The sequence below is a fragment of the Lagenorhynchus albirostris genome, chromosome 7 (assembly GCF_949774975.1).
Source record: "Lagenorhynchus albirostris chromosome 7, mLagAlb1.1, whole genome shotgun sequence".
Classification (NCBI taxonomy): Eukaryota; Metazoa; Chordata; class Mammalia; order Artiodactyla; family Delphinidae; genus Lagenorhynchus; species Lagenorhynchus albirostris.
Window position 1 is genome coordinate 12,629,947 of NC_083101.1, and position 26,937 is coordinate 12,656,883.

Consider the following 26,937-nt stretch of genomic DNA (forward strand, 5'->3'; position numbering starts at 1 on the left):
AGAAGTTTCACATTTCAGCATAAAAATTTTATATTCTCATAAATGCAGTTAGGTGGTCACCTGGGGCCAGAGGACGTGCAAAGGGTCATGGGGAACTTTCAGGACGACCGAACTGGTCTATATCGTGACTGAGATGGTGGTTACAGTCAAGATATATATTTGACCTATATTTGTCAAAATTCATCATCATGTACACTTGAAATGGGTTCATTTTTTGTATGTAAGTTACACCTCAATAAAGTTAAAAAAAAAAAAACAACTTTATATTCCAGAGTGCTTCTCACACCAGAAAGTGGCCCATAAACTTCCTTCAGGTTATGCATCCTGATTTGAGCTTTGGCCATTTATGCTCCACATGCTTTGGGTTGGTATACAATTAAATTTTAAAATACCACTTACTGCCCCTTATTACAAAAAGAAAAAGTGCTCTCAGAGGTCCACAGACGTTAAGAATAGACTTTGATGTCAAGCAGACCCATATTTAAATCCTGCACAACTCTATCCTTATTAGCTTAATGAACTTGAACAAGTTATTTAACCTCTCTCAGGCTTACTTAGCTCATGTATAAAAAATAGGGAATAACAGAATGACTTAAATAATATAGCATAAGGCCTAGAATATACTTTGCACTCAGTAAGTAGTCACTTTGCTTAATATTATTATTGCCATGCAGTGAGCCAGGAAGGCCCTTCAAATATCAATGGGGTTTCCTAAGAGAGTGACGTCAAGTTTGGCTCTGAGGACCACTCGAGGGGTCACTCGGGTGTGTTGCAGATGGTTGTCTGGCCCTGAAGTGTCCATGTCTCCAAGAAGCTCAGCAATATGCAGCACACTGGTGCAAGCAAGCACTGAGACAATCAAGGAACAAAAGCTACACCAAGGCCCCCCACATTCCATTCACTTCTTCCCCAGTTACGGTCCCGCCTCTACCACTTCCCACTCCCAGCAGAAGAACAGGAAGATCCTTAGGAGATCATTATGACACTGTTAGTAAAAGAGAAAAAATTTTAAATGACCAAGATATTCAACAATTGAGAACGATTTAATGTTATACGTAACACGCAAGCACTACGTATCCCTTAAAAAGAGTAAGGAAGAACTCTCCTCAGAGAGAGCAATGACACATTAAGTTAAAAAAGGAACTGCAGGGACTTCCCTGGTGGCACTGTGGTTAAGAATCTGCCTGCCAATGCAGGGGACACGGGTTCAAGCCCTGGTCCGGGAAGACCCCACATGCCGTGGAGCAACTAAGCCCGTGCGCCACAACTACTGAGCCTGCGCTCTAGAGCCCGCGAGCCACAACTGCTGAGCCCACGTGCCGCAACTACTGAAGCCCAGGCGCTTAGAGCCCATGCTCCGCAACAAGAGAAGCCACTGCAATGAGAAGCCCACGCACCACAACGAAGAGTAACCCCCGTTCACTGTAACTAGAAGAAAGCCTGCGTGCAGCAACGAAGACCCAACACAGCCAAAAATAAATAAATAAATAAGTTTTTAAAAAAAGGAAAGAAAAGCAACTGCATAAGAGTGCGTGTAATATAATCCCATACCATTATAAGAAAGATGGAGAAGGAGATTTACACGTCTGAAGTTGCACAGAAAAAAAATCTGGAAAATCACGGTGCTAAAAGTAGTGCCCTATGGAGAACAGGATGGAGGTACTTGTTTATTTAATCCTACTTAAAGTAAAACCAACGCAGACACTGACAAGAAATAATGAAAGAGGAGGACAATCCAGGAAGGATGTAGCTTCGCGGGGGGAATGAGTCAATCTTAAGCACTTTCATTTCTTCGGTGAATTCATGATTCCTTACAGCTTTCTTTAAAGCCAGACATGAACTCAGTGTTCTCAAACCAAAGCACCCTCATTCTACTTCGTGTGGTTTTCTCATCAATATTTGGTAAAACACTTAAGTAAGGGAGTATTTGTTTGTTTGTTTGGGGGCATAATGAAGATGTGAATGGGGTGGGGCCTCTGATCAAAATAAACTGCTCAAAACGTTTCAGGGTCCCTGATTAAGAAGTGGAAGACTGATACACCAGAAAAAGCTGCTATCCGGAGAAGAGAAAAGGGAAAAAGGCAGTAAATAAGACCTGAGTTCCGTCATGCTTCTGCCCCTTGGTAGCCCTATGACAGCGGGCACTGACTCCTGGGAGCTTCAGGCCTTCCATTAGGCAAGTGGGCACAAGAGCAGTCTCCCAACTTCAGAGCGGTGGTGTGAGAATTCAGGGAGAAACCCTCAAGCATTCAGCACAGTACCTCCAGGCATTACACCTGTAGTGCAGGTGGTTTATAAATAGGACCCAGAACTTGATTACATAAATAAGAAAGAAAAATAGAAGAAACTATTTCAGCGAATCTTGATTAACAGGAATGTTCAAAGAATCCGTCCAGTTGACGGACTGCTCTAAACGGAAAAACACTGGCCAGAGCAGAAAACAAAAGCTATACACAGTGTCACTGCGGACGAATGTAACCCAGAGCCTGTAAGGTCCAATGTCATTTTCCTGAGGACAGCCAGGAGAAAAACTTGCACACAGCCACACACACAGCTGGATTCGCAGAGGCTCTGAAAAGAAGGCTTGGTGATATGCACCACCCGGGCTCCAAGTTTGACCTGTTATGGCTTTAGGATTTATTCTCCGCCCACCTCCCAAAATGATCAGAGGCAGATTATAGGAAGAGTCACGTACTCAGTAGACTCATTTAAATAAGAATATAAGAATCAGAGGAGTGTGATGAGGGTGAGGTACCAGGTGAGATCTGTTGCAACTGAAAATACAACTTAGCTCTGGGCAGCATCCAGAGTGAAGGCAAAAAAGCAAACTTGCAGACTATCCTCAGGCAGAGGAAGAATCACAATCAACCAGGAAAGGTAAATTTCTTTTTTTTAAGATGTTGGGGGTAGGAGTTTATTAATTTATTTATTTATTTTTGCTGTGTTGGGTCTTCGTTTCTGTGCGAGGGCTTTCTCTAGTTGTGGCAAGCGGGGGCCACTCTTCATCGCGGTGCGCGGGCCTCTCACTATCGCGGCCTCTCTTGTTGCGGAGCACAGGCTCCAGACACGCAGGCTCAGTAGTTGTGGCTCACGGGCCCAGTTGCTCCGCTGCATGTGGGATCCTCCCAGACCAGGGCTCGAACCCGTGTCCCCTGCATTAGCAGGCAGATTCTCAACCACTGCGCCACCAGGGAAGCCCAGGAAAGGTAAATTTTTATAGAACTAAACTTGAAATTTTAGCATCAGAAACTGATCATGGGAATTTATGCTTCTGATTCCCTCGCACCTCCCAAACTCCCACCATAAGCTTTAGTGTGTTATTTTCCTCCTTGCAGCTTTGCCAATTACCAGCTGTGTGACCTGGAGCCAATGCCTCACCTCTTGGAATCTCAGTTTCCCCATCCTTTGAAGGGAGGGATGTGCCTATCTATTTATGAAAAGGAACGAAGGAACATTCGCTAGCATTAACTGGGTGCTTGCTAAACATCAAAAGCTTTGTGCACATTATCTCACTGAAATCTCCCAATAACTATATAAGGCCAGTCCCGTAAATATTTTACAGAAGAGCTCTCTGAGATTCAGAGAGGTAGAGACAGTTGCCATTGTCACACAGCTAAAAAGCAGAAGAGTCAGAACTCAGTTTCATGCTTTTGTGATACAAGGCACAAATTTAACCGTTAGACTTTTCCACTTTTCCTGTATATGTCAAGCACCTAACAGTTCCTGGCACGTAGTAGGTACTCAACATATCAGTCCCCGTCCTCACTCCTTCCTTTTCTCCTAAAGTAAAATTATGTATATATGGAAAAATTTATGTCTACTGAAATAATATTAGTATCTTACATTTATATAGCTTCTTTCCTCTAAGGAGATCACGCTACTTAATCTATTTTCTCTGCTAATCTCACCAAAGCTCTAGCTATCATTATGTGTTATTTCATTTATTTTACAAATAAGGAGCTAGAAGGCAGCAAGCTGTTAGGGTGACGTGCCCAGAGTCAGATGGAAGTTACTGCCAAAACCAAATAAAAACCTTGGTCCCCTTTACATCTAAATCAGCCTTTATCCTCTCACATGACACAGCCTCCATAATAAAGAACAGATCATTCATTTTTTATCTGGAAAACTACCAAACGTATAATTCAGTGAGGGGCCTCATGACCTTACCACCTTGTCAAAGGAAAGAAAGTATATAAAAAATGAGGTTTGCAGGAGCAGACGGTTTTGGTCCGTCAACTTTCTCTTGGATTACGCCCATTAACCAACATAAAATAATGCAAAATATAATGTAACAGATCCCTGTGTCTTTGGAAATTCAAGTTAAACGCACTGATCTTTCAAACTTATATACAATGCACAAGGGCAATCATTAACTCGTGTGGGGCTGCAGAGGTGCACATTATATCAACGAGCTCTTTGAAAGAAACATATGATCTACAATGGGCCACTCTAAGAAGAATCCAAGTCAGCAACGAGCATTTAGTGGCATAAATTCACAGCATCACGGCATTCTGGAGCTCCAGAAGGGACCTGGCAGACCACTGAGAACAACCCCTCCATCCTGTGCATCAGGAACCCAAGGCTCAGGAAGGTTAAGTGGCTTTTCCAAGATTTCACAGACAGGAGAGCAAGAAGGAAAAGATAAAGCTGCTGACTACTAGCCATTCCACTTGCAAGTCTTGCTTCTGATGTCCATGAGTACACTTGGCACTTTCTAGAATTACCCATCTATATAGAGAGTGCAGGAGAAAGAGCCTGGACTTGGTAACAGAAAAACTCAGGATTCAAATCCTGACTGCTACTAACTGGCCACGTGATCTTCAGCAAGTCTCTTAACTTCTCTGAATTTCAATATTTTCATCTATAAACTATGGGTAAGAGTAAACTCCACAAGTAAGCTGCCGGTAATATAAACAAGGGGCCCGGCACAGCCTTGAATTCCACTAAGGCAAACATCAGGTCCACGTACGTCCCCAGCGCCCAGCACAGAAGCTGGAACATTACACATCTGTAGAAAATTTGCCAAGCAAATCAATGAACTAACCAAGCAAACAGGTACTGGACTTGAACTCAGGTTTATTTGCTTCTTAAACACTAGGTTATATTGCTCCCAATTAACATGATTTCAAAGCAGAGTGTTGATTCTGACTTAGAGTACCAAGTACACAATGGAATAAGGAGGCCATTTTCTGGCCATAAAGCAAGAAACAAGTTCAGTGGGAAAGTTCCTGGACTCTCAGTGTTGGTATTAATTCTTGTTGCTAGCATGGGTACGTCATGAGGCGTTAGAATCAACTAAACCTGGGTTTAGGTCGCAGCTTCAGCATAAGCTGTGTGACCTCAGAGATATTACTTTACCTCTCTGAGCCTAAATTTCCACACCTGGGGAAAAATCTACTTTACAGAGATTGCGTGACAAATGAGGCAATCTATATAAAGGAATACAGGATGATGTGTGGCACACAATGACTCAACAAGTGTCACACTCCACTTCTCTTCTAGTTATTTGGAAGCTTCATTCATTCATTTCACTTAGGTCTCTGCTCCAACGTCACTTCCTTCCTGAACCTTCCTGCCTACAATAAAACCCCCAATTCTCTCTATCCCCTTAGCCTGCTGATTTTTCTTCATAGTCCTTATCATCACCTGACATTACATTACATATTTATTTGTTTTTCTTTTTACTGTGCCTACTCGACAATAAAGAAAGCCCTGGGAGGATGGGGACTTCTTGTTGTTTGTTTACTGCACTATCTCAACAACTAGGAAAGGGCCTGGCATGTAGTTAGTGCTTAATAAATATTTGTTGAGTGACTGAATGAATGAATTCAACACTTATTTGAGACTTGCTAGATGTGAGGCACTGTGTAGGAACAGGGGTTTGGAAACAACTAAGAAATGAAATTACAGAAGGAGAAACTGATTCTGCCTGCTACGGAATCTGAGAAGATTTATATCTCACCTGGACTACTGCAGTGGCCTCCCGACTGTGCACCCTGCGTCTGCCCTGTCTCCCTACATTCCACTTGTTAATTGGCAGCCAGAGAGACCTCCGAAAAGTCAACATCAGATCATATCACTCCTCTGCTTAAGTGCTTCCAATGGCTTCCCACTACAATGAGAGCACAGCCCACACCCCTCACCACGGCCTGTAACGCCTGAAGCACCTCCTCTCACCAGCCCATCACCCCCAGCCCCACTCTTTCCCTCCCTCACTGAGTTTCAGACACAAGGGCTTTCTCTTCATCAAATATACTAAGGTCTTATCATTTCTTTTTAAATTTAAAAATAAACATACATTTTATGCATTTGAAACTCTAAGTTCTATATATTTACGTAATTAACAATATTCTGTTCTTACGCCTAAAATTCTTCAACAAGTGAGGATTAATGGGAAAATGACTCTTCAAGGAACTTGGGTTAGAGATTACAAGTGTCGGGAATCTTTCGGACTCCGGGCCTTTGGGCTATCTGTTCACTCTGCCTGGAAAGCTCTTCCCCTAGGCTGGCTCTTCCTCATTATTCAACTGTCAGTAAAAATGTGACTTCCCTTAGAGTCCTCCCCAGCTAAAGCTGTCCCTGCCACCATCACTCTCATCAGGGCACCCTCTACTGGATCACATTGCCTTTTCTTTCCTCACAGCATTTCATTATTTGGAATGACTTTCTCTATTTATGTGTCCTATCTTCCCAATCAGAATGTAAAATACATGAGGACAAGAACTTTGTCAGATTCACTGCTGCATCTGAATAAGTAAACCGGATCTCAAAAGATGCTGGAGTCTGCCAAGATGAGACGTACAGGTAAAGTACCCTATCAGTCTAACAGGATCATGGCGTGTTGGTTTCCCTCCAAAGACAACTGCCCCATTACGTCAAAATATGTGAATTTCAGCCAGACGTACTTGGGAATGGGTACCCGAATTAGCGTCTCTTCCACTTCTGGGTTCAGATTCATTCCACTTTCTCTTATAGCCTTGATGGCTGCAGCTGTACACTGAAAACCAGATCAAAAGGTAAACAGAATTAGTAAATAATTATTACCAGATGCAAGCCCTCCATCGATAACTGGCAACCCATCTTGGCAGAACATGGAAACATTTAGTTCTGTTACCAGTAAGATCAGGAAGTTACATTGGTGTAGAGTGCTTTGATCAAGCTGAATAGCAAACTATGTCCACTCCTGGTACTAGTGTACTGCGGGAGGGAAAAAGCAAAGAGAAAGAAAAAAGAAAAAGAAAACAGCTCTGCTTCTTTGAAAAGATTTCAATGGTTTGAGGCAACACAAATCAAAACCACAATAAATCCTCAAGGGAGGAGGGCTGATCTGTGCAAAGACTGGTGTAAAGACAGCTGAAAGATTTTATACATTAAAAATTCCAGTTGACATTTTACACTGAAAATATACCAGTGCCGATTTGAAATGAGTAAATAAATTTAACTCATTCGCATCTATGCTCACACCAACCTCACTCATGTTTTGGCATGAGCAATGAATCTCTGCTGGTGTGTGCACCAAGAAAGGTAGCGTGAAAGATCTCAGCTCAAATCCCAGCTCTGCGAACCATGTGACCCTGGGCAACAAGCTTGACTCCTCTGAGCCTCCATGCTGTAATCTGAGACCCTGCGGTACTGTACCTCAAAGAGGATTAAATGAGGTAACATGAGCCGCGCATCTTGTTCTGTGCCTGGGTGCCTGTAACACCCAGGTAAGGGGCGCTATTATATAAACGTATTCAATAAATGAAGAACGCACAAAACCCCCAAATAACGACGAGCTGATATCATCACTTAGCTGATGCACTGCTGTCTCTTTTTCTGTGTGTGTGACTGCACCACGAGGCATGCGGGATGCAGGATCTCACTTCTCCGAACAGGGATCAAACCCATGCCCCCTGCAGTGGAAGCGCAGAGTCTTAACCATCGCACCGCCAGGGAAGTCCCTCTTTTTTTTTTTCTTTTTTTTTTTAATTTATTTTATTGAAGTATAGTTGTTTTACAATGTTGTGTTAACTTCTGTTGTACAGCAAAGTGATTCAGTCATACATTTTCATATTCTTTTCCATTATGGCTTATTTCAGAATACTGAATATTATTCCCTGATGCACTGCTGTCCTGACATCCTCCAGGGTCTCTTCTGACACAGCCTTGCTCTCTAACATGCCAGGTGGCACACTGGTACGCTGATTTCCCCAAGTGCCTCATCTCACCTCAAGCAACATTATAACCACACCTGGCTTGCAATCCTAAAGCATAAAAGAAAGCAGTGTGGAAGACAGATAATTTCACTGGCATGACAATGTGGAATTCATGAAAACAAGGCCTCTGACATTTTCAAAAGAATTTTAGGTTTGACCAGAGCCAATCCACATTGCTTGGATTCACAGAGCCAATTCCCAGCCTTGAGCTCCTCCCTAGACTTTCTGGTTTAAATAAATGGGGTGTGTTGCACACCTATTTTACTTTCCCAGGTTTTGTTTTGTTTTTTAAGGGAGTGCCTAAAAACCTCATCCATTTCATTTTTGAATGACCTGAATTCTACAGGGACATGACACGTTATCATAAGGTCAAAAAGACAAACCGGCATTCCACATGCAGACAGATCATCCCCTCGGGCTACAGAATTTAACAGTGTGTCCACTGCTTAAAACTGTAAATTCTTAAAATGTACCTCTGACCATAGACTACTGGAGCTGGAAGGGACCTTGGACATAACCGGGTACAGTCCCTTCCTTACGAATGCAGAGACCTGCTGGTAAAGGTCACATCCCTCATACAGAGATACAGTCCCTGAAAACCAAGAGCAAGGGAGTGAAGACCTCGCTCATCATGCTTCCAGTGACCACTCCATCCAGTGATGTTACTTTGTCTCCGTTACCTTCCAGATCCCCTAGCTCAATGTATTCAGTAATTGTGGCACAGGGAATTTGATTTTTTTCTAATAGCCAAAAAGAATTTAGAACTAGGTCTGGTGTATAAAGGGGATGGCCAAGGTAAATAAAAGAGCTGGATGAAGAAATGAAATTTTCCTCTGCAAGAAAACTGCCATCGTCCATATAAAATGAAACACAGATTTCTAAAGTTCCCAATAAAAGGAGAATGACCACTTGGAAGGAGCGGCCTGATTTCCAGTCTCCTAACCTTCCTTTTCTGAAGCTTCTCACTGACTGACTGATAACTCAGCTGGATCATCCCACCACCACCACCCTCCTCTCACACTCTGACCCAAGTGTTGCCACACAGCCTTCCCAGGCAAGCAAGGGAGTACCCACTGCTGCTTCCAAGCTGGGCAGGAACTATGTCTCAGTATTTACATAGTCCCAGTCCAAGGCTCAGGGCCTAGTGTGTGCTAAGTGCTCAGTAAAAGCTTGTTGAGTAAGTATATTAATGCACTGACTCAGACCTGCTAGAAAAACTCATCTCCTTACTTTTACTTCATGTTTATAACCCCCCCACACACACAAAAAAACCCTTATTTTATACTATTTTATACATGTTCTGTGTCCTTTCACATGCAGAAAAAATGTGAACCAAGAGGGGTTTCATTTGCAAAGGTATCTACTAAAAGAGGTAGTTCTAAAATACTCTAAACATGTATATTTTAGTTTGATATGGAAGGATACAGAAACTCAGGGAATTATAGTCATTTTCCCAACATGACTTCTGAACTACTTGTGGTTCAGACAAAAAGGCACATATTTCTATCACATTTCCCTCTCCTAGCTTTTACCCCCTCTTTGAAGGGATGCCCACCAGTAGGCTGCCCTCCAGTGATAACACTGACTCACTGGTTGCAGCTGCTTGGAGTACTGGGTCGAGAAAGATCACAGACCCCACCTGGGGTCAGGCAGGCAAGCGTGCTGCAATCAATTAGCAATGTCTGCTATTACTGTTCTTAAACTAATAAATCTAACTCATTCGCGTCTATGTGCGTGTCTACGCTACAGGACAAAAGATGATGAAACTTTTGTAGACAGGTGAACAAATCCTTGACAATCTGGGTTCCAGTCAACAGCTGACTTGCAGGGACTAAAAAATATTTGTGGAATTAACGAATGGATGGTGAAAGGAGCACAGCCTTTAGAGTCCAACAGACCCATGCTCAAATCTTGGCTTTACCACAGCAGCGTGAACCTGCAGAAGAGATTCTACTTCTCTGAGCCTCAGTTCCCTCATTTATAAAATGGAATAAACTTTAATTTTAAAGAGTATCCGTAAAAGCTTTTGCACAGCAAAGGAAACCATAAACAAGATGGAAAGACAACCCTCAGAATGGGAGAAAATATTTGCAAATGAAGCAACTGACAAAGGATTAATCTCCAAAATTTACAAGCAGCTCATGCAGCTCAAAATCAAAAAAACAAACAACCCAATCCAAAAATGGGCAGAAGACCTAAATAGACATTTCTCCAAAGAAGATATACAGATTGCCAATAAACACATGAAAGAATGCTCAACGTCATTAATCATTAGAGAAATGCAAATCAAAACTGCAATGAGATATCATCTCACACCAGTCAGAATGGCCATCCTCAAAAAATCTACAAACAATAAATGCTGGAGAGGGTGTGGAGAAAAGGGAACCCTCTTGCACTGTTGGTGGGAATGTAAATTGATACAGACGCTATGGAGAACAGTAAGGAGGTTCCTTAAAAAACTAAAAATAGAATTACCATATGATCCAGCAATCCCACTACTGGGCATATACCCTGAGAAAACCATAATTCAAAAAGAGTCATGTACCACAATGTTCATTGCAGCTCTATTTACAACAGCCAGAACATGGAAGCAACTTAAGTGTCCATCAACAGATGAATGGATAAAGAAGATGTGGCACATATATACAATGGAATATTACTCAGCCATAAAAGGAAACGAAATTGAGTTATTTGTAGTGAGGTGGATGGACCTAGAGGCTGTCATACAGAGTGAAGTAAGTCAGAAAGAGAAAAACAAATACCGTATGCTAACATATATATGGAATCTAAAAAAAAAAAAAAAATGGTCATGAAGAACCTAGGGGCAGGACAGGAATAAAGACGCAGACCTATTAGAGAATGGACCTGAGGACACAGGGAAGGGGAAGGGGAAGCTGGGACAAAGTGAGAGAGTGGCATGGACATATATATACTACAAAATGTAAAATAGACAGCTAGTGGGAAGCAGCTGCATAGCACAGGGAGATCAGCTCGGTGTGGTGACCACCTAGAGGGGTGGGATAGGGAGGGTGGAAGGGAGGGAGACGCAAGAGGGAAGAGATATGGGAATATATGTATAAGTATAGCTGATTCACTTTGTTATAAAGCAGAAACTAACACACCATTGTAAAGCAATTATACTCCAGTAAAGATGTAAAAAAATTAATTAATTAAATAAATAAAAACACTTTTTAATGATAAAGATAACAATAATAATAAAATAAAGAGTATCCGTGTTGATCACGTGAAGCAAAACATGAGAAAGCAGTGCCTGGTCACACCGTAGACACTCACCACACATTTGCTTTCTTACTGCCACAAGAGCAATAATGGAGCCTGCAGAATTTTTTTTTTCATTTGCCTTGTTCAAATCATGCTGTGGTTTTTTTACTCCCTTCTTTTTTTCCAATCATTAACTCTAGCTGCAGGCAAGTTTATGGAAGGCAGCAACTGCATCATTTATCAAGCAGGACACATGCTTAACAAATGCAACGCAGTTTTCTGTCCTTGATGTATCTGAAAAGATTCTGCATGTAAATCTGCATCATGTCTCTAGGGCATGACACAGAAATGCTCAGGTTTGAAAAGAAAGCCAACCGCATATAAAACAGAAAGGAATTATATAAACACAGTGAGGATTAGCTCAGCATTTTGAAGCTATAAACCTGGGTACTGCATGGACAGCTTCTAAACTGGAGGAAGGAAATGTTTAGTTAGAGCTATTTGTTTAATATATACACCAGATGAGATAAAGGAATTCAGAAGACAATGTAACTCACACTTCCTCACTCTGTCCTTGTAAAGAACCTCTCTAGTGAGATGACTGTAAATGTTTTTTTCTCAAAACCCACAGAATTTCAACTTGGAGAAATGGCAAAGATGCTTTGCTTGAAAAATGAAGATATACTCCAACTTCCTAAGAAAAAATTAAGCTGTTAATACCTCCTCCTGCCTCATAAGATGCTCTGGTGGCCAATCAGGTGCTTCTTCTGTGAATGCCATTTGCTATTTAATAACAGAAGTGGCTGGCTCTGAAAAGCAATCTGCCTGATGAGGTCTTCAAACTGTGTAATTAGGAGGCTATTCCCTAAATTGGCCCGCAGTGCCTGTGGGATTAGATGAACAAGGCAGAGAGGCCTCAGTGGTTCAGAGGGGCCAGAAAGGGAAAGAGCTGACAGTTCCCTTTTTGTCCATTACTCTGTTCCTCGGTAACACCAGGAATGAGTGTCTCCCTTCCATCAACCTAATGACAAGTATTCATCCGTTTGAGGAAAATTTACTGAGTGCATCCATGTGTCAGGCACAGTGTTAGGCGTAAGTCAGAGCAAGTTAGATATGATTCCTACATTCCAAGCTTACAGTCTAGTGAAAGTGAGCTGGAAAATTAAGATGTAAAAAACTGTATAACTATTGATAATGACAAGTACAATGAAGAAAAAGAACTGGGCTGTACAAAAGTGGTAAATGTGGAGGAATAATTGGGATTGGGTAGATTAGGGAAAACTTCCCTGAGAAAGTAATATGTAAGCTCTGATCCAAAACATGAGTAGCAATTAGCCAGACAAGAGTGTCCCGAGCGAAGGAAAGAGCATATGCAAAGGCCCTGAGGACGCAAAGGGTTTGAGGAGTTGAAAGGCTAGTGCGGCTAGAGCCGTGTGCAAGGGTGACAGTGGCACAAGACTGGAGAATCTGCAGAGACAGGCAGGGGCCATTTCATGCAAAGCCTGCTAGGCCACAGTCATCTTTTATTTAAAGATTACTTGAAGCCACTGATAAACTCGGTGCCTGGGAATGACATAATCCAATAGACATCTTTACAAGTTCGCTCAGGCTGCAGTATAGAGAATAGATTGGTGGAGGAGTGAGTAATACCCCTCACAAATGTGCCTAGCACATCAGCTACAAGAGCCCTCCGATTTGAAACAGCCTGCTCATAGCAAGGGCTTTCTCTTACTCATATCTCTAGCCCAGTTTGTCAAATCCAGCAGTTTCAACTTTGGTCTCTGTCTTTGGGCTAGAACTACTGAAACAGACCATCGGAATAGGGAGAGACTTCAGATTCCTTTACCTCATATTAACCGGTGAGGAAATGGGAGACCCAGAAAGTGACACAACCTACACAAGGTCAAACAGCCAGCTGGCAGGACAGGTGGGACCAGATTCCAGGTCCTCAAGGATTCCCAACCCAGGTCAATTCTTACTGGACCAATAAGGAAAAACCCATTTACCTTCCTCAACCAGACTTAAAATCATAGCCTCCAGGTTGCAATGATCTAATGCAACCCACCTTCCAGCCTTGGAAGCACTGTGCTCTGTGCAATATTCTGCAATGGTCAGTCCAGTTTGAAAGGAATGTGAATTCCTGGAAGGTCTGCTCCAAATACTAATGCAAAAGTCACAGACTGGTGGCCCACAGAGCAAACGTGGCCCATTAGGTTTTGTCATAGTCTTAAAACAAAACACACAAAAAAGGGCATTAGTTATCAACATTTAACAAAGATCTTACATAAAAATTGGGGTTACTGGCTTCTTCTGTAAACAAACACCTTAACGCCTGGTAATATCTAATGACCAGGTCTGCATTTCTGCCCGGGAAGGATCAGCAATAGCTGGGCAAAGGCTGCTCCCTTCAGACAGGGCACGGGAGCTAGTCTACCCCGGCCCTTCCATCACTGCACTGCCACTACCGTTTGTCTTAGATGGGGCCCGTGTCAGTATTCAAATTACTTGCCTGGCCTCTATAGTGTCTGAGTTAAACAGAAAAGGAATTTACAAACAGGAGAGAGCTTTTCTTATCCTGAAATTCCCATTATTATGCCTTCCCTCTTGGTTCATCCCAAACTAGAGGGAACACGTTCTCCTGACTCGACTCAGCCTCCTGCATTCCAAAAGAGACCATGGAGAGGGACCCCTTTAGCAAGGCCACCTTACCTCTGGGAAGCTGGCCATATTCACCAAAATCAGCTGTGGCGACTTCATGGAGATCTGGCCAATCTGGTTTAGAGCAAGTTTCCCATCAGCAGTTACCACAGTGATATGATCAAGGGATCCTAAAAGAAAAATGAAATAAAGGGTCTTCGAATTCAGAAGGACTTTAGTAGCCCCACATCTAAGTCTCTATCAATTCAGATTCAACTAATGTTTAGGGATCCCTTACTAATGTGGCAAAGATGGTTCAAGGGGCTTCCACAGGAGCCGTGGTGCCACGTGATGGAAAGAGCTTTGAAATGTTGACAAAACTAGGTTGCAACTGCTTACTAGCACCAGGGTAGCCAACGGTCCTGGTCTGCCTGGCCCTGAGCGGTTTCCTGTGACACATGACTTTGAGAGCTGAGACTGGAAAGAGCTGGTCACCCCTCCAGCAACACTGCCATTTACTAACATGAAACCTCAGGCAAGTTAGTCATGTTCTCAGTACCTCGGTTTCCAACTCAATTAAAAAATACAGGATTAAAGTGAGGATTATAACTAAGTATAAACAAGCAAGTACACCATAGACACCAAAAAATAAACATAAAAATAGTTAACCACTTATTAGGCCTTTTAGTTTTCACAACTAGTCTGTAACACTATCACTGTCTCCACTTGACACCAGAGAAAGAGTCTTGGGGAGGTTAAATGGGCCAAATCACAGAGCTAACGAAAGGAAAAGGAGGAAGAGCCAAGCTCCAACCCAGGTGTGCTTACTTCCAATTCTAATCAAGGCTCTTTCCCCTATCAGTGGAATTCAAATTTGGTTGTGCGTCAGAATCCCCAGGGAGCTTTTTCACGTAGATTCCTCGGCCCCACCCCCAGACAGCCTGATTCTGCAGGGGCTTGGGAGCCTGTGATTTGGGGGGAGCTTGTAGTTTTTTTAAAGATCACCACATGATTCTGACATGCAGGCAGGTTTGGAACTGCTCCCTGATACCACCTTGATTTTGGCACTTAGATTCCCTTTAGGAAGAAAAACAAACAAAAAACATAAAACAAACAAAAAAAACCCACCAACTATTACCACTTCACTGTTATCCTGGATCTGATCTTTATCTCTATCTGAATTATGGAAAACCCTGGGCAAAATTTTCTTGTCCAGAAGGCAAGTATATAGTTACAGATGGAAAAGGGGTGTATTCAAACTCCCTGATTTCCTATGCAAATGAAAACTAAAAGGAAACATTACCATTCACTTTAAGAACAACTCACAGATGGCTCATTCTGATACACAAAGAGTAAAGGGTCGGGGGCTGGAGGTCAGTATTTTAAACAAATTGGGAGTTGTCCCAGCAAACTGTTGTTAGAATAATGCAGTACCATACCATGGCCCAAAGATTTGATTTGAAGCACAGTACTCAATTCACCATCACAAGATAGAAGGCTGTTGACACCACTGGCTTCAATCTGGAAAAGTCCATGATTCTGAAAACCAGTGACCTGGGTTCAAATACCAACCCTGCCACTTTCTGACTGTGTGACCTTAGGAAGGTCCCTTCAACCTTTTGGGCGTCTGTTTCCTGATTTCTAAATGGGGCATTAAAATCATACTTCTCTCACAGAGTTGTTATGAGGGTTAAATGAAAGAGTTTATGGAAAGCACTTATAATTGTGTCCTGGCATATGTAAGTGCCCAATAAATGCTATTATTATTACTTTTCAACTTTCTCCTATATTTTAACCAAACTAACATACTTACAATTTCTCTAATACAGCCCGTTCTCTCTTGCCTCAGGACCCTTCTACTGAGGATGCCCTTCTCTGCTCAGCTAACTCCTGCTCACTCCTTAACACTCAGCTATGATTGTATCTAATCTCAGAAATCCTGTCTGACCTCCTAGGCCGGATTACAAAGCCTTTATGAGCTCCCGAGGAGCCTATGCACACTTCTACAATAATGGCAACCAATATTTACTGAACACTTCCCATGGCCAGACATAGTGCTAAATGCTTTCTGTAATTTATTTGCTTTCATTATCACAATAACCCTATGAGACAGTGCCACCATTTTACAGATGTGGAAACTGAGGCACAGAGTATAACTTGTCCAAGGTCACAAGAGCTCTTAACAATGGAGCTGAATTCAAACCCAGGTCTGATCAACTCCAAAGCCATGGTCTTCACCACTCTGCTTTGCTATATGGTTTTACACATGTTGGTTTACTTGTCTATCCCTTCACATTAAGATCTAGGCTCTTGGAAGGTGGGGACAATGTCTTTTCTCTCTGTATCTACAGCACCTATTAATCAGCACAGAATAAGTGCTCAATAATGCTTTGATGAATAAATGAATGTACGGATGGATGGATGAATGAATGAGAGGACAAGAATGAACAAAGAAATAAATCTGTATTCTAGACAACTTTTTTTTTTTTTTTTTTTTTTGGCGGTACGTGGGCCTCTCACTGTTGTGGCCTCTCCCGTTGCAGAGCACAGGCTCCGGACGCGCAGGCTCAGCAGCCATGGCTCACGGGCTCAGCCGCTCCGCGGCATGTGGGATCTTCCCGGACCAGGGCACGAACCCGTGTCCCCTGCATCGGCAGGCGGACTCTCAACCACTGCGCCACCAGGGAAGCCCTAGACAACTATTAAAAGCAATCAACTATCTTGGAGACAGAAACTGCTGGTAGATGTACGTGTAAGAGGAAAAGTGCCTGCTGGTTCAGATAGTAATGAAAGATGGTATGGAAGAATCTGGCAAAAAAATAAAATAAAATAAAAGACTGGCTAAGTCTTTAGCCAGTCTATTTAGCCTGTTTCACCCAAGTCTCTTCATGGCCCAAATTTCTACACAGAACATTGCACAGACATAACCCTGAAGAGAAAGAAGCAAAGAGGAAATACCAATGGGAGGCCTTCTGAAAACGGATCTTAATTCAGCCTTCCTGATTTGCCATAAGATCCTTTGCCACAGAAGTCCCAACATGGGCTTTTCAGTACGCAATTGTGGTGGTTCCCATTCCCTAAATCCGTATCGACATAATGCATCAAATCCTTTTCCCTCAATCTGTCCCCAGCGAGAATCTCCCTCAGCCTCATTCCTGCCCCTCATTTTCGCAGAGGTTAACATTTAACAAATTACACTCCCAACCTCTTTCCAGGCCCATCATCTTTTTAAGTTCAACAAGAGTGGAGCTTGCTGGCTAATTTTAAGTATCACATTTCTCCCTGAGCTCCTCTCAAACTGCTCTCTGGTTTCGGCTGCAGAATGTTAACAGGCCAGAAAGCACAGGGGAGACAAAGCACTTTATCAGCTTCATACCTAAAATAATAAGCAAGTTTAAAATAAACAGTTGGGAGAGATTGAATGGCACGCTCTACTGTCAGCAAAGGCAGAAATGCCCCAGCCCAGGGCTGACAAATGACGGAATGGTCTTCTGGTTTCACACTGGATCTCGTCTCTGAACTCTGTATGTTTCTGCTGGTGTTTATAAATGAAGCCGTATACTTTTCACTTGGTTTTCTTAAGAACAAGTTCATGAAATACTTTCTAGTTTCCTTGTGAACTACCCCAAGCAAGATGTGAGTGGGAGCAGTGCAAGCTCCCACAGATACTTTCCGAGGGGGTCCCGGGCTTGACTCTAGGATGATGACAATTTCCAAAAGGCCAATTTAACAGCAATTGGATTTTTCCTGCCTGCCTGCACCATTAGCTGACAACTCACTTCTTCCATCACATCTGCAAACAGTTCTCCTAGACAGTTCTGACATTTCCCACTTAGGAAAGCCACTTTCAGGAAGTTATTAACCCAAACGGAATCTTCCTGGTCAAGCTCAGGGGTACAGAAATGCCTCAGGTGGGCAGGTCTGCAGCCAGTTGGTTCCCAGTAAGCGATAAGAACGGCCAAATAGGACAAATTGGAAAAATCAGACCAAAGATGTCAGTTACTATGAAACTAAATACCTACAAGTGTAGAGAGTACAGCAATAATAAAATTTCCATTTTTTGAGAGTATTATTCCGTGAGAGCAAAGACCATACCTATTTTGTTCACTTTATACCAGCATAATGCCTAGTTCATAGCAGGCAAGTATTTGCTAAATGGATAAATGTAGTGTTAATATGTGCTGGGCACTGTGCTAGAACGATTGCACATGTTACCTCATTTATTTACCCATCCCAAAGCTAGAAGGTAGGAATTAGACAAGGAAACTGAAAACCAGAGAAGTAACTGCCCATGGTCACCCATTAGTAAGTGATAAAGCTAGGACTAAAACCCAGCTCTGCCAAAGCGATGTTTTTGCCACTACGCCCCTCTCCAAAACACAGGTTCAGTCACTAACCTGGTGAGGTCCTTATATTGACAGTCTTATTGAAATTATCCTTGAGCGCTTCTATCACCGACTTCATTTCTTCATCCACCTCTTCCAAGCTGATTATATCCTCAACCAAGGCAGTGTTAAGATTCATTCTGGTTTGGGACTGTCCTTTCCCTTTGGCTAGAAAGTCAACATTCAATGAATAAAAAAAAACAGCAGCATAAACAGAGACAATAAACAATGAGTTAAGAAGTACCTACTATGTGCAGGGAAAAAAGCCAAGTGCTAGAAAATTACAGAACATTGTCACTAAGTGTAGGCCCTAAAAAAGAGCCTACACTTACTGTCAACCTGGGACCCAGCATCACACAAAGCACTTTCTCAGATATTAGTGAAGGCACAGGTTTTATAATGAGACACCCAGGTGAAAATATGCGCTATAATGCATACGACCTTTATGACCTTGAGCAAGTTACTCTACTTCTCTGATATCGGGTTCCTTTCCTATGAAACAGGAATAATATCTATACTGCCAGGTTGCTGCAAGGACACAAATTAAGTAATTCAAATACCTAAAAGAGCACTAACCACATGGCAGACACTCCATAAGTGAATGAATTCCTTATTTTTCAGAAAAATAAACAGAAGGTGAGAAAGGTAGAGTGACTTTGCCTAATGTCACAAGGTCATGAAATAGTAAAGACAAGGTTTGGTCCCAGATGTGCCTAATTTTAAACCCATGAACTTTCCATTAAATTGTCTTCATAAAATGTAATTGGAGATACATAAAATATATTAATTCATTTAAAAATGAATCCTAAGACAAGGATATGCAAAGTATCTGATGGCTGGTACAGATAAAAAAAACAACAGTAGCTTAGCAACATTAAACATCGCCGGTAGTAGTGACAATGGCTTATATTTTAGAAAGCAACAATACTGAGAACTGAATAAAATTCTAGTTTATATCTAAACCATCATAGCGATTTTTCATATGCATCTATTATGTGTATATGCATACACAGATCACTCCCGTGAGTATCACAAATAGTCTCGCATTTCTTTAAGGAGGGTGTGGGAAGGAGAAAAAGAATAAAAATATTTAAATAATATTATCCTACACTAGTTTATTTATTAAGAATTCAACAAATATTGATTGAGATCATTCACAACAAATTTTATTGAACATCTACAGTGAGCTAGATCCTGAGCTATTTATATACCATATTACAATTTGCAATGCAATTTCAAGTACATTCTGCTTTTAGATATTCAAAGCAGCTCTCTGACTTAGGAAGAACAGAGATTATTATTGTCCCTGTTTTACAGATGAGAAATTTGAGGCACAAGCCATTTAAATGTTTTGCCCAAAGTAACCAACCAGTTAGCAGCAGAGTGATTTTTTTTTTTAACATTTATTTGCTTGTATCACCATCTTGCTTGAAATCTCACTGGTCTTAAGTTAACGGGCTAATGGCTTAGAATTGTCAGAACTGATGAAAGAGGTGAATCTTCAGATTTAGAAACACAAGTTCCAAACAGGATAATAAAATTCTAGGTAAATTCACACCTAGACATTTTGTGAATGCAGAAAACCAAGGACAAAGAGATTGTGAAAACAGCCAGAGAAAAGACAAATTATCCATAAAGGATCAAAATTTAGAATAATAGCAACAATAGAAGCTAGAAATAATTTCCAAGAGCAACAACAGAAGCTAGAAACAATGGAAATAGTATCTTCAACTTTAGTGTTAAACCAAGTATGCATGTTAAAAATTTTAAGTTATGCCCATCAATATTAGAATGGATAAATATTCTTTATGAATGAAATACTATACAACCATAAGAAGAAAAGATCTACAACTACAAAGAAGAATTTAAATGAGTCTCACAAACATGATGTTAAGCAAAGTGGCTAGACACAAGAATCCAGACTGTACAGTGCAAAATCCAGGTACAATAACATATACTAAACAGTATAACAGATAAAACTATATCATTAGTAGTTAGAATAATAGTTACCTGCAAAGGGTAGAAGGTGGTAAGTTACTAAAAGGGAGCAAAAGGGCACTTCTGACATGCTGGGAATGCTCTGGTTTTTGTTTTGGGTGCTGATTACATAAGTAAAAATTATATAAGTGAAAATTATCAAGCTTATTATTATTTTCTTATGATAGCTGCACTTTTCCATAGGTGCTTTATTTTTTATTTTTTTGCGGTACGCGGGCCTCTCACTGTTGTGGCCTCTCCCGTTGCGGAGCACAGGCTCCGGACGCGCAGGCTCAGCGGCCATGGCTCACTGGCCCAGCCACTCCACGGCATGTGGGATCTTCCCGGACCGGGGCACGAACCCATGTCCCCTGCATCGGCAGGCGGACTCTCAACCACTGCGCCACCAGGGAAGCCCTAGGTGCTTTATTTTTATAAAAACATAGAACAGAAATTAAAAGTAACCACCAAAACAATAAGAAATAGAATGTATACCTTCCAAATCAGCAGAGATGAAAAAAGAATAAAGAAACTTGATTAATTCAATAGAAAGGAGAAAAGAAGAAACAAAGAAAACCTCAATAAAGAGGTAGTACAAAATAATAGAAATACAAGTACCCAGACCAAAGAACCAGTTAAAAGTTAGAGACTCTCAGTAAGATTTTTTTTAATCTAGTTGTATATAATATATACAAGAGATTTTACAAAAATATAAGCTCACAGAAAGTTTAATGTATGGGCATGAGAAAATTATAACCCTAGCAAATATTAATCAAAAGAAGGCTGGTGTAGTTATATTAAGACAAAATCGATTTTACAACAAAATGCATTATTAGAAACAATGAGGAGCACTTCATAAAAACAGAAAAAATTCACCAGAAAGATATAACAATTCTGAGCTTCAAAACTACTTATGGACTGAAGAAAAATGCACAGTGGAATTTTAAAATATTTAAAATGACAATAATAAAAATACTACACAACAAAGACTTGTAGGAAGTACCTAAAGTTGTATTTATAAATTTACAGTCTTAAATGCTTACAAGAAAAGAAGTCGAAAATTAATGAACTAACTGTCCAGCTCAAAGGATATAAAAAGAACAAGAACATGGGAGGAAGTAAATGATATAGAACAGAAGTCAATAAAGTTTTAAAAAAGAGAGATCAAAAAAATTAAAAGCTCTTTTTCTAAAAAGGTGTGCAAAATTGACAAACTTCTGTCAAAAATAATTGATTAAAAAAGGGAAGTAGGGACTTCTCTGGTGGCGCAGTGGTTAAGAATCTGCCTGCCAATGCAGGGGACATGGGTTCGATCCCTGGTCTGGGAAGATCCCACATGCTGCAGAGCAACTAAGCCTATGCGCCACAACTACTGAGCCTGTGCTCTAGAGTCCGCAAGCCACAACTACTGAGCCCACGGGCCACAACTACTGAAGCCCGCACACCTAGAGCTCATGCTCCGCAACAAGTGAAGCCATAGCAATGAGAAGCCCGCGCACCGCAAGGAAGAGTAGCCCCCACTTGATGCAACTAGAGAAAGCCCGCGTGCAGCAACAAAGACGCAAGTCAGCCAAAAATAAATAAATTAATTAATTATTTTTAAAAAGGGAAGTAGACACAAATAAATAATACTAAGAAAGAAAAAGGGGACACAGCCACCAAAACAGTAGAGATTTTAATAATCTTAAGAGACTATTATGGACAACTTTATGCCAAGAACTTCCTATAAACATATAATTTACTAAAACTAACTCAAGAACAAAGAGAAAATCGGGGAGTTCCCTGGTGGCCTAGTGGTTAGGATTCTGGGCTTTCACTGCCGTGGCCTGGGTTCAATCCCTGGTCAGGGAACTGAGACCCTGAAAGCTGCATGGTACGGCCAAAAAAGAAAAAAAAAAAGTATTCCTATTCACCAGCAACCAAATAGAAAACACAATTTTTAAAAAGATATAAACTTAAAACAATGAATCTTGTATAAAATAACACAGAATATATTTATGACCTTAAAGTAGGGGAAAATTTCTTAAAAAGGAAAAAAAGAGCACTACTCGATAAAGATTGATAAATTGGTCTACATTAAAATTAAGAACTTCTGTTCATTAAAAAAACACTGTGAAAAGGCAATTATTATCAGCAATACATATATATATGCAGAAGTCTTATCTTTAGAATACATTAAAATTCTTACAAGTCAATTTTTTTAAATGGGCAAAAGACTGGAAAGAGGATATCCAAATAACCAATAAGCAAATAAAAGGTGCTCACCATCATTATTCATCAATGAAATATAAATTAAAACCATAATGAGATATAAATGCACACCCATCAGAATGGCTAAAATTAAAAAGGCTGACCATACCAAGTGTCCACAAGCATACAGTGGGTATTTAGCAAATAGAAAGCTAAAACACTCTGGGAAGGAGTGTAACCTGACATGACTACTTTGGAGAACTGTATGTTCTGAAACTGAACTGAAACTTAATATATGCATAACCGAAGGCTCAGCAATCCTCCTCTTGGTATACACCCAACAGAAAGGCACACATATGGGCATCAAAATGCATGTTCATAGCAGCATTATTTATTTTAGCTCAAAACTGGAAGCAATTCAAATATCCATCAACTATAGAAAACACACATAAATCGTGGTATACGCATTCACTGGGGTACTATAAAGAAATAAAAATGTACCAACAACTACTACAGGCAACAACATGGACAAATCTCACATATAGATTGCTATCAAAGGAAGCCAGGCATGAAAGAATACATCTTGAGTTCAAAAAGGGCAAAACAAATCTGTGGTGGTAAAGTCAAGAGAGGGGCCTGTCTTTTGAAGGGTGACAACTTAAAAGGACATGAGGGAAGCTTCCAGAGTACAAGTGACGTTCTATATCTTAATCTGGGTGATGGTTACATGGTTGTGTTCACTTTGTGAAAATTCACTGAGCCATACACTTACAATGTATGTATGCACTTTTCTGTGTACATCACTCAAAAATTTACTTTAAAAAACATCATATACAAAAGTGACAAAAATGATGATAGCCTAGAAATAAACCTGATTAAAGAACTCTGCAAGATCTTTATGGAGAAAACCTGACAATACAAGTTTCATAGAGAAGAGCAAAAGGCCAAGAAGAAGAAAAAGAAAAAGCTAGCGTGTTCTGAGGGGAAAGATTTGTACCACTAGATTCAAGACTTGTGATTCAGGCATTAAGGAATTTAGTGCAGGGAGAGATGAGTAGTTCAACACATCAAGAACTCAGATATAAATCATACCTACAAAGAAACCTGACATATGACAGAGGAAGCATTACAAATCTGGGAGTAAAGAAGGGCTACTCAGTAAGTGAGGTTGACACACTTATTATCCATTTTAAAAAGAAATAAAATAGATTCCCTGCCTCACATCATATTCAGAAATAAATTCCATATGGATTAAAAACCCAAATGTGGAAAGTAAAAACCTTTAAAAGATTTAGAAGAAAATACAGAAGAATAGCTTTATGACTTTCAGATAGCTGAGGGTTTGTTAAATAAGACAGAAAAAGCACAAATGATAAAAGAAAGAACTGAAAAATATGACTACATTGAAACTTATGTTCAATGAAAGACATCATAAAGTAAAAAGGCAAAGTAGATACTTGCAACATATACAATCAACAAAGGATTAGCATTCCTAATATAGAAAGAATCCAATAAATCTAAAGGAAAAAGTCAACCAGCTTTTTAGGAGGCAATCAAAGAAGACAAAAACTGAATAGCCAATGAAATATGAAAAGATGCTGCTTACACGCTGCAGCTAACGTCTAGTGCACTTGAATACTGCAATGCTGTGGACATCAGGAGACCTGGATTCCAGTTCTGCCACTAACTCGATATGATCATGGGCAAATGTCTTACATATGGACCTCAGTTTCCTCATTTGCAAAATGGTGAGATATGTGCTTCACTAGGTAATTAGAAGAATTTCTTCACTGGATAATTACAATTCCTTCAATGGATAATTATAAGGATCAAATTAAATTATTAAATGTATGTGAATTTAAAAAAATATAATGCAACCTATAGATCAAAGTTATTAACTGAATATAAGGCTTCTATGCATTAAAGCTCTTTTGGCAACTTGTTAATTTTCCTATTAACAGAAAAGGAAAAGGTCTGCATGAAACCATAAAAGAAAAGCAGTGGGAAAAATATTCAGTAGGGTATTTCAAGCACCATCCTTAGGAGTGGAATCCCTGACCCACCACTGCAAATAGCAGGTCTGCTTGACAATTTTCTGTCACTCATTCATTCCTTCAGCAAAATTTTTTGATACATACTATGTGTCAGGCCCTGTTAGTTGCTAAACAAGAAAGACATAGACCTCACAGGGTCCAGTATGGAAGACATAACAAACAATAATTAACTAATTAATGAGTGCTGTGCTTAAGTACATCAAAGGTAAAGTAACAGTGTGCACAAATGCATGTAACAAGGGACCTGACCCAGCCTAAGAGGTCAGGCAAGGCTTCCCTGAGGAAGCGGCATTTAAGCTGAGACCTGAGTTGTATCAAGGTCTCATTCTTGGATGACACAAGCCATTAAGATCATCCATCTAAATCCACAGCTCTAATATCTCCTCACCCACCAACCTTCTGCTTTTAATATTATTTCCAACGCAGATCTTCCTATAAGGAGAAGGCAGGTTGATCCCTGCCACAAGTATTCTGATTTGCTTGGCACTTATACCTCTAGTTCTAAATCTAAAAGAAATTAGGCATTTTCTGAGCCATAATAACAAAAGAGGCGGCATGGCAATGACAAAACAGGTTCTAATACCAACTCTGTCACTGTGACCTTTTAAGCTAATCAACTGAACCACCTGAGATACCGTTTCCTCATGAGGCATGGGGAGAAATTCAGAACATCTCTGAGATCCCTTCCAGCTATGATAATTCAAGGGCTAAATATAAGACAGGGGTGAGGAGGTCATGCCTCTACCTTTGGCTTTCTTGGTAGCGAAATGACGGATTGGTACAGCTGGATAGGCCAGGTATTGCCCGTGGTCATTCTGTCTTCCACTCACTGTCTTCAGCGTAACTTCTGAAACAGGTCTGGTCAAGGCTGCAAGGAAGTTGCAAAAGGCAGGGTGGACCAAGCGGGAGCACCTTAAACCCAAGGCCATGACTGAAGACAATTCTTGTGAACACCCACTAAAAAGAACAAGACAAAAAGGAGATCAAAGTAAAACAGACCCTATTACAACTTCAGAAAATAATCTGTACCAGTTAGCAAGTAAATCCTCTCAGCAGAGTCTGTCAATCAGTTTTGAGTATGTGCTAGGGAACTTAAATACGTTATCTCTAATCCTCCTCCCAACATCTGTACAACTTAATATGATTAGCCCCATTTTATACTATGAAGAAACTGAGGCTCATGGAGATTTAAGTAACTTGCTCACAGTCTGCAGGACTCCAAATCGCCATGCTCTTTCCACTACAGCAAATGCCCCTTAGCACACAGGGAACAGAGTTAAGTAAATGGAGAGCAGACTAAATCCTTAATGATGGTAATTAAACCCTTCTAGGAGAAAAGGCACAAAATCTTGATAAAGTTATACTATAAAGAGGAAGGGCAGAGCACTGGAAGAAGACTTTAAACTAAATAAAATCATTTCAACAGGCATAAAATGACTGGAAAATTCACACAACAGCATTTAATTAAAATTTTCTTTGGTTCCTTATGCACCGATTACCAATTAGAATGCACTTTACTGTGAGTCTGAAGCATGGCTGAGGTTTGAGGTCTTCCATGTTATAGAACTAAAGCTCTGGGAAATGCCACCCTCCTTGGTGTTAACACAAGTTACACATTATACTTCTGAGGGCTTTGACCGTGGAAGAGATGCTAGAGCCTACAGCTACCTCTGGGATAGAACACAGCTCTAGATTACTGGCAAATGTAGCATTAATAGCTTCTGCCAGGAATCTGGCTATTATTACTCAGCTAAAAATTAAGCACGATTAGCAGCAAATACCTGGAAGCTACCGTCTTTGAAAAACAGCCCCATACCTCATTAAAAAAATTAAAACTCTCATCCTAAAATTTTGATGCAGTATAACAGACTGAATAAGAGCATGGGTTTTGCAGCCATAAGACTTGGAATCCAATCCCATCTCCACCACTGACTAAATGCCCCTGAACCTCTCCGCACCTTCATTTCCTCAACTGTAAAATGGAGATAATTATAGTTATTTCCTAGATTTGGGAAGAATAAATAGGTTAATGTAAGTAAAACACTTGGCACAGTCTCTAGCAGACAGGAGTTTCCCAAAAGGGTACCTACTGACAGTTGTCACCTTTCCTTTCAAAGACTTCCATGCCAGGGTCAGACACAACAAAGAAATCATACATGTCATTACTAAAGTACAAGGAAGCCTAGAGTCAGTCATATCTAGATATAAATTTCAACTTTGGGCAATTCATTCCACTTACTGGGCATCACGTCCCCCATTTGCAAAATGAAAAAA

General features: G+C 40.7%; 1 protein-coding gene across 4 annotated transcripts in view; it reads right to left on the minus strand.

The window, feature by feature from the left end:
• The window catches only part of MRRF (mitochondrial ribosome recycling factor), a 52,572-nt gene that overhangs the window by 21,870 nt on the left and 3,765 nt on the right, over positions 1–26,937 (minus strand). For all 4 annotated transcript variants that reach the window (XM_060154416.1, XM_060154415.1, XM_060154414.1 and 1 more), the window contains exons 2-5: positions 25,409–25,620; positions 18,455–18,610; positions 14,130–14,248; positions 6,906–6,997 (exon numbers count right to left, since the gene is read on the minus strand). In XM_060154416.1, the coding sequence (XP_060010399.1) occupies positions 6,906–6,997; positions 14,130–14,248; positions 18,455–18,610; positions 25,409–25,592 (551 nt within the window). In that variant the 5' untranslated portion in view covers positions 25,593–25,620. The remainder of the gene's footprint in view (positions 1–6,905; positions 6,998–14,129; positions 14,249–18,454; positions 18,611–25,408; positions 25,621–26,937) is intronic.